This window comes from Chrysochloris asiatica, unplaced genomic scaffold (assembly GCF_000296735.1).
Source record: "Chrysochloris asiatica unplaced genomic scaffold, ChrAsi1.0 scaffold00146, whole genome shotgun sequence".
Classification (NCBI taxonomy): Eukaryota; Metazoa; Chordata; class Mammalia; order Afrosoricida; family Chrysochloridae; genus Chrysochloris; species Chrysochloris asiatica.
Genome location: NW_006408664.1, coordinates 9,000,596 through 9,009,793, shown reverse-complemented (window position 1 = coordinate 9,009,793; position 9,198 = coordinate 9,000,596). Strand labels below are relative to the sequence as shown.

General features: G+C 38.5%; 1 protein-coding gene across 2 annotated transcripts in view; it reads left to right on the top strand.

The window, feature by feature from the left end:
- The window catches only part of DOPEY1 (dopey family member 1), a 114,301-nt gene that overhangs the window by 33,469 nt on the left and 71,634 nt on the right, over positions 1-9,198 (top strand). For both annotated transcript variants that reach the window (XM_006870659.1, XM_006870658.1), the window contains exons 9-12: positions 1,424-1,543; positions 3,311-3,425; positions 3,778-3,807; positions 4,104-4,337. In XM_006870659.1, the coding sequence (XP_006870721.1) occupies positions 1,424-1,543; positions 3,311-3,425; positions 3,778-3,807; positions 4,104-4,337 (499 nt within the window). The remainder of the gene's footprint in view (positions 1-1,423; positions 1,544-3,310; positions 3,426-3,777; positions 3,808-4,103; positions 4,338-9,198) is intronic.

Genomic DNA, 9,198 nt, shown 5'->3' with positions numbered 1-9,198 from the left:
TAGATCTGTTTTAGAAGAAGTTTAACCAGAGTGCTCCTTGGAGGCCAAGATGGCTAGGCTTCGTCTCTCATACTTTGGACACATTGTCCGGAGAGAACAGTCGCTGGAGAAGGATGTCATGCTGTGTAAGATGGAGGGTCAGAGAAAAAGAGGAAGACCCCCAATGAGATGGGTCAGCCAGGTGACATCATTGATGGCGTCAAGTGTGGCGGCCAGGATCAGACATTGTTTCGTTCTGCTGTGGATGGGGTCACTATGAGTCGGTTCTGACTTGATGGCACCTGACAACAACAACAAAGTATATTGGTGTGGAACTTAAAAAATAAGCACTGGACTGCTAACAAAAAGCTCAGTAGTTCAGAGCCACCAGCTGTTCCCTGAAAGTCCTGTATAAGGTCAGTATGAGTTGGAACCAACTCGACGACACTTAACAACAAAACAACAACATGTACTTGACTTAAGGAATTAATATTGCCCCACAGAGTATTTAATTTGTCTTTTCTACTGTAACATGTAAGTTGCATGTTACACACTTGAGCCCATTGATGCTGCTTCCACTTTGCCAATCCATCTCAGGAATTGAAAGTAAGTCCCCAAAAGTGAAATTCATCCAGAATGTAAATGTAGTTGATAAAACCTCACCACATTAAAACTGTTTTAATGGTTAGGAAAGATAGTTGGGGTTCCAACTTGAATTAACAAGGTTATTTTTTCCTGATGGAATTTCAGTAATCTTACTTAGAATAATAGTGTTTTGTATTGTTTTGGGTTTTGGTTGTTCTTGTGCTTCAAGCTAAGAAAATTATTCAGTCAAAACTGACCAAAATTAACCTTGCTTTTACAAATCCTGAACAGAACAGAAAAGCAAACCAAATTCTTTGAAAATCAAGACTGCCCAAATCTACTAAATTTATGTTTGCCAAGGAGCTCTGGTAGGGTAGTGGTTATGAGTCAGCCTACGAATCTCAAGGTCAGGAGTTTGAAACTACCAGACGTTCTGTGGGAGAAAGATGAAGCTTTCTGCTCCTGTAGAGATTTACAGCCTTGAAAACCCTATAAAGAGTCACTATAAGTCGGAACCAACTCCACAGCACATATAACCACCAACCAAGGGAAATAAAAGAATGTGCTACCAAATTGAACTAGGCACTCGTATAAAAAAGTTGCCTTATTTGCTAGGACCCACTGTTTTTCCTTCTGCAAGGCTAATTTTCTATCTTGATAATACAATACATTTGGACTATAAACTTCAGATTTGGAAAAATGACTATATTCATAAAGAAATAGAATTACAGTGGGTAAGTATTATTTGTTGTAATATTGTTTTAAATGTTTTCTAGTAAATAGGAATATATTGCCTTATGACATTGCACTCAAATTTAAGTTTGAACAGTAAACTTCAGTTTTTTTTTTCTTTTTTTAGTAAATTGAGGGAAAATAAGAAAACAGCAGAGCTGATTAAAACCGCCAATCTTCTCTTTAATTCCTTTGAGCCTTATTATATGTGGGATTACGTTGCACGTTGGTTTGAAGAATGTTGTAGGTATGTTAAACTAGCATTTGTTTTGATTTAGTAACATTCAAAGCTAACCTTTATTTTTATGTTCTTGAATCTAATGAAAAGAATATTCTTTTATACATTCAACTAGTACTACTGACAACTTTTTGTTATTTGTCTTTATCTGGCTGTACTTTGTCACTCTAGGATATAGAATCATTGATAAAATAACCTTAGAAATGGAAAGGAGTTTAGAAATAAGTTATTAAGTTACCAGCAGAGATGAAAGATTACCCCTTTCAAGTTTATAGTGATTGATATTTGTTGTGGAGAAGATAGCACATTTGTGTTTGCTGCCTTAATACTCTTTTCCCCAAAGGTTTCCATTGGAGTAAGGAAAAAACACCCTATACACTCTTGCATTTAAAGCCATGTTGTTGTTAAGTACCATCGAAGCAATTCTGACTCATAGCGACTCCATATAGGTTTTTGAGGAGTGGCTGGGATTTGAACCACTAATCTTCTGGTTTGAACTGACCTTGCCGACCAGTGCATTATCCTGCAGCGCCACATCAGGAGTTCTTTAAAGCCATAGAGCAGTTCATATTGTCAGTAATGAGCAGATAAAAGCCCACCTCCCTTTTGAATCTAAAACTTGAAATACAATTAAAGATCTCAGACTTTGGGGACATGTAGTCAGATGTAAGGTATTATCCCACTACTTGGATCATGTACTATCTCATGAATATTTAAAATATGAATATTGATATACATTACCCTTTTTCATTCATGATTTTGGAAGTTGTTTGCTTACTCATTCAACAGCTGTTGAGCACCCATTTGCAAAGCACAATGTTAAGCATATATAGTCCCTGTCTTCAAAGACACTGAAAGTTTATATATTCTTAGTAGTAAATTTAAAATTATACCTATTTAATTGTAAATATCAAAATGTGATAGGAATGCAGAAGGAATTAAGAATGTCCTTTGTACGATCATAAACACACACCCTTCTGTAGGTAACCTGGACTATTCCCTGAAAACACATTAACTTTTATGCTGCTGGGCCTTAGAACTCATGATATTTGTTCTAAAACTTTCTTCCTCCTTACCCATCTATCCAGGTCCTATGCACAGGTAAACTGCCTTTCAGTAGCCTCCATGACTCCTTCCAATCTCCCATCAGAAGCAACTCCTGTTCTGTCACATTGTTACATTTTTTTCTCTATATGCTAATATTTCTTGCTGGTCGGGAACCATGTCATATTCTTACTCTGTGTCTTCAGAGTGTAGAGCAAAGTTTGGTCACATAGGATTAATATGTTGGAGGAATGATCTCTGCTACTTGGATCAGAAGAAGCTTCTTGGAGGAGGTAACATTGGATTCCAGATCTTCAAGGACCGATGCACTCTGGATATGAGAGAATGAATTTGGGGGAGGATGGCAGTCCAGGAGGAGAAATTGGTAGGAGAAAAGGCCCTGAGATGGGAAATTAGGCACCAATAATCCATTTTAAACAGGACATGGCATCTGTAGTGAAAGCAATGGAAAGTCCCCAAAGTGAGATGCATCCAGAACGTAAATGAAGATGTCCAGTAGACATTTGGAAGTACAAAATAAGGCTTTCATGGTGAGGTTAAGCTTAGGAATCTTGCTTTGGGAATTTTTCACATAGAAAAATGGAAATGGAATGTTCATCACAGAAACATTATTTTGTGTGTCCCAATATTCAATTAGCTTTCATTAGAAAGAATGTTTTTATGTCATATTACTTGATGGTATACTTGACAAAGTGAATTTTGCCCTTATAGAAGGACACTGCACGCCAGACTTCGGATTGGACCTGGTGATAGCAGTGAGTCATCTGAGTTACAGCTGATCAATTTCTGCTTACTCGTGGATTTTTTGTTGGATATAGTTTCTTTGGTAAGGCTACCTTGGTAAAAACATTGAGGGAATCTAAAAACTTAGTTCAGATATTCTAAGTTGGAGACAAACATTGTCATAAAATAAAATGACATCTTTGAAAATAAATTCATTTTTTCCTTTTGTTAAAGTTTTCCTCATGAAATTTTGCATGTATTTTGTCCTCTGACGTATATATAATATATAAACAAGAGCTATATAATACATGAAATATATCATTGCATGCTATAGAATGTTAAATATTTAATGTATCATGATTATTTATTAATGATTCTGTCTACTAAATGAAGACTGTTGGACATCTTTTCCCCTCTGTTTTCTCTCCTCAATTCTTTGCTTTCTCATTTTGAAGCCTACTAGAAGTATGAGGGTGCTGTGTCAGGTATGACATTCAGCCTGCTTTGTTTTTAACTGATTTTATTCACTTTTATAATATTAAAATATCAGTAATATAACAGATAGTACTGGGGTAATTTAAGAATATATGCCTTGAAATGCTGGGAATAGAAAAGCTATAAGTCATTAATAATGAAATGACTACACAATGTTAATTAAGAGCATCCCACATATAAAACATTGTAGATAAGTAAAACTATTGCCTTATTTGCATAGATGAAAAAGTATTACAGATTTAGTTATACATTGTTTACACTTTCCTCATTTCACTTTTATTTTCAGGAGACTTACATTGAGATCCAGACAGAACATTTGCCCCAGTTGCTACTCAGGATGATTTCTGCCCTGACAAGCCATCTCCAGACATTGCACTTGTCTGAACTCACAGATTCACTCAGGCTGTGCTCAAAGATCCTAAGCAAGGTTCAACCTCCACTATTAACTGCTGACACTGGCGGTGTGTTGCAGTTCCCAAATGTGCCAAACAATTCAGTTAAAGAATGGGAAGACAAAAAGGTAATATTAGCTATTATTTTGTATCAGGCCAATAACGTTGTGCTTCAGAGTATAGCAGGGCCTAGGTAAAGTCACATCTGTTGGTTCTTTTGGCAGTCCATGGCACTTTCAGTATTCTCCTCCAACACCATTAACTCAAAAGCACCAATTCTTCTACGGTCTTCCTTACTCGCCATCCAGCTTTCACATGCATATAAGGTTACAGAAAATACCATGGCTTGGGTCAGGTGCACCTTAGTCCTCAAGCTGACGTCTTTGCCCTTCAACACTTTAAAAAGGTCTTGTGAAGCAGATTTGCCTAATGCAATACATCATTTGATTTCTCTACTGCTGCTTCCATAAGTGTTGATAGTTGATCCAAGAAGAGTGAATTCCTTGACAACTTCTATTTTTTCTCCGTTGATAAGAATGTTTATTGGTCCAGTGGTGAGGATTTTTGTTTTCTTTACATTGAGATGCAATCCATACCGAAGGCTGTGGTCTTTGATCTTCATTAGTAAATATTTTAAGTCTTCTTCACTTTCAGAAAGCAAGGTGGTATCATGGTTATTAGTCCAGTGCTTATCTTGCAGCATCACACCAGGATTCCAAATCTGATAATAGCCATGTTATACAAAAAGTTCTCATCTTGTTATATATACAGTAGTGTGGTATGGAGTCCTGGTGTGGTGGTGTAGGATAATGCGCTGGACCACAGGTCAACTTGAACTGCAAGGTCAGCAGTTCAAACCTACCAGCCTCTCTTTGGAAACCCTATACAGGGTCACTGTGGGTCGGAACTGACTTGATGGCACTTAAATAGCACAGCATGCTGTGGTGAAAGAATATGACGTGTAGAATCACCCCATCTGAAGAACTACTAACTACTAAGTTTGTCTTGTGGTGGTGGTGGCATTCTATGAAGTCAGTTCCCACTCTTCGTGTCTTTCTGTAAGGTTTCTGAGGCTATAAATCTTTATGAGAGCAGAAAGCCTCTTCTTTCACCTGCAAAATGGAACAGCTGGTAGTTAGCAGCCAAACTCATAACCACTACACCACCAGAGCTCCTTTGTTTATTATAATTGTGGGCAAGTTTTTGTTTTTGTTCGTAAGTATCCCTGATCCTTACTTTCTTACCCTTAAAATAGAGAAAACAACCTCTCTTCAATCAGTACTCTGTCCATGCAAAGCACTGGATATCCATTGGTGAACTAAATCCAGTTCCTGCCCTTCTCCACGGTTTCCTTCAAGTTATGGAAAAGTATATGATGGGGCTTCAAAGAGGTCATGGAAAAATTCCATTGATCTTTCATTTCATTTGTCTATAAAAGTTTTGAGGCTCCCTCATATTAAACAAGAAATTACATGCTTTATTATAGTTGTAATAACTATACAAAGAAAAATAGAGTGATGTTGTTAAGTGCCATCATGTTCGTTCCCATTCATAGTGACCCTGTAAGGGGTTTACGAGCTGGTGGGTGTGAAACCTTGACTTTTTGTTCACAGTCCAGTGCTTCTCCTACAGTGTCACACCAAGACTCCAAATAACATGACTGTGGTGTGCCATTAAGCATAGTGACCCTGTATATGTATAGTGTTTCCAAGGCTGTAAATCTTAATGGTAGCAAAAAACCTCAACAATCTCCCTCGGAGTGACTGGTAGATTCAAACTGCTGACCTTGCAGATAGCAGCCCAGCTCATAACCCCTGCGCTACCAGAGCTCCTTAAATACGGTGATTTTTTTGTTGTTGTTAAATGCCGTCTAGTCGATTCCAACCATAGCGATCCTATATAGGGTTTCTGAGGAGTGGCTGATGAGTTTGAACCACTGACTTTGTGGTTCAAACTGATCTTGTGGTGGAGTGCTACAGCACCACATCAGGACAGGATTTTGGAATGTAGATGGCCTGCCCTGTACTGAGAGAGTTCTTGTGGAAGGAATGTATGTGTGGAGCAGTAGAGGAAGTGATGAGATGAGGTGGGTTGGGGGCAGAGAGAGGAACATTCTCAAAGTTTCTTAGGATGGAGCACTGTGCAGGAAGTGAGGGAAAGATAAGATGGTGAAGTGGGCAGAGATGAGAGCCTTGCTCATTATATTAAAGTTCTTAATTCTTTATCGTAGGAGCATTAGAAAAACACAGAAGGGAAAAAGGCAAATGACCTAATCAGATTTACAGATTAGAGAAATTAATGTGGCTACAGCATGGAGTATGAATCTGAGAAACAAAAACGTATATGGGAGAACTGCAATAGTGCAGGTGAGCGCTGGTAACTTTTATCACCAAATGGTGATAGCAGAGAACTGGAAAGATCAATAGGATTTAGGAATGATCTGTTAAGGACAGTGAATGATGACTGACTTTTATAATAATTTTTATATACTGTCGTACTTAACCCTCATAGCAACTATAAGGGGTAAGTATTACTGTCATCCCAGTTTTACAGAATTGGATACTGAGATTTGGAGATGTTAAATAATTTGTCCAGCATCACATGGCTAGTAAATGGCAGAACCCTCACTCTAAACTACTATAGTAATGTGGATGTGTAGAGGAAGAGTGAAAAAGAGGAGAATGGACAAGGTGTCAAGAAAAATCCTGGGTTCTGTTTTCCTGACTTGACAGATTGCAGTGTCATTCACTGAAGCAAGGAACATTGAGTGAAGCTAAGCTTTGAGGCAACAGACAATTTAGTTTCTACATAAATAAAAAAAATTTTTTAGTGAGATATTCACATCCTATAGACAAATTGTTGTTAAGTGCTGTCGAGTCGGTTCCAACCCATAGCAACCCTGTATAGGGTTTCCGAGGAGAGGCTGGTGAGTTTGAACTGCTGACCTGGTGGTTCAAACCAACTTAGTAGTCCAGCACATTAACCCAAGGAAGTCATGTTATGTACAACTTTCATTTACTTAAACTGTGCCAGAAAATATACTTAATTATTTTACTCACTTCGTGGATCAACCATCAACACTCATGGAAGCAGCAGTCAAGAAATCAAACGACATATTGCATTAGGCAAAACTGCTGCACAAGACCTTTTTAAAGTGTTTAAGAGCAAAGACGTCAGCTTGAGGACTAAGGTGCACCTGACCCAAGCCATGGTATTTTCAATAACCTCATAATGCATGTGAAAGCTGGACAGTGAATAAGGAAGACTGTAGAAGAATTGATGCTTTTCATTTATGGTGTTGGAGGAGAATATTGAGGGTGTCATGGGCTGCCAGGAGAACCAATAGATCTGTTTTGGAAGAAGTGCAGCCAGAATGCTCCTTGTAGGCCAAGATGGCCAAACTTCAACTCTCACACTTCAGACATATTGTCAGGAGGGACCAGTCAACTGGAGAAGGATATCATGTTTGGTAAGGGAGAGAGAGGGTCAGAGAAGAAGAGGAAGACCCCCACCGAGATGGATTCACCAAGTGGTAGCATCGATGGATTCAAGCGTGACAACAGTAGTGAGGTTGGCCCAGGATTGGGTAGTGTTTCATTCTGCTGTGCATAGGGTCGCTATGAGTTGGTGCTGACTTGATGACACCTAACAACAACAATCATTGCTATGGAGTCCTGGTGTGGCACTGTGGGTTAAAGTGCTGGACTGCAGCACTTAACAACAAAATCATTATTATGGGAAGCCCTGGTGTGCCAACGCAGGATAAGCATTCAGCATGGAGGTCAGTTTGAACCTCAAGGTCAGTGGTTCAAGCTCACCAACCGCTCCTTGGAAACCCTGTACACAGTCGCTATGAGTCAAAACCAACTTGACAGCACTAAACAACAGCATCATTATTATAGAGTCCTGGTGTGGCTCCATAGAATAGGCACTGGACTGTTAACTGCAATGTCAGCAGTTCAAACTCAACTGCTACTCCTTGGAAACCGTATATAGAATTGCTACGTCTCAATTGCACTTAATGACAGCAAAATCATTGTTATGCTTCTGCTGTGTGCCAATCAGTCAGTTCTAATTCATAGAGACCATGTATAGCATTTCGGAAGCTGTAAATCATTATGGAAGCAGAAAGCCTCATCTTTCTCCCTGAGAGCAACTGGTGAATTTGAACATGTCGAGGCATGTTCCTCTGTGCAGTGATACAAGCTCTACATCAACACTATGATTGTAAAATGCACCTACTATGCTGCCAAGGCTCCTTATCATTAGGGAGGGAATGATTATTCCATATCAGCTCTACACTCTTTCCCATTAGCTTATAAACTATTCCTTTTATACCTACTACCTAAAACAATGTCTGGCACAGAATATGAATTCAGTAATGGCTCCTGGAAAAAATGTAAAATTAATAACACATATTTAATTAGTACTTTATATCTTTCAGCTTAAACCTTCACATTAATGTAGTCCTGAACAGGTGAGCTATTAGATTTTGCCTCTAGTTTTTATTTTTTATTGTGATTAGGGTGAAATTATCTCTAGTTTTTAAAGTTTCCTTTTAACCTTACAAGTCTCATTCCTTGCCTTGTTATTTTGTTATATGATTCCAACTCTAGCAATCTGTCTACACAACAGACCGAAACACTGACGGGTCCTGTGCCGTCCTCACAATCGTAACTCCCGAGCTCATTGCTGCTGACATTATGCTGCTCTGTCTCATTGGAGGTTTTCCTCTTTTTTACTGACCCTCCACTTTACCAAGCATTATGCCCTTCCCCAGGGACTGGTACCTCCTGATAATATTCTGAAGTATGAGAGACACATTGTTTAGATGTTTGAAAAATGATTACATGAAGTGAATTAAATAAATTGTTAGTTGTTTGGAAACAAGGGTATAAATCCAAGAAATTCGTAAATCTAAATATTTTTCCCCTCAAGAACCTTACATTCTGCTGTGCATGTGATGAATAATAAATACTTAAGTGACTT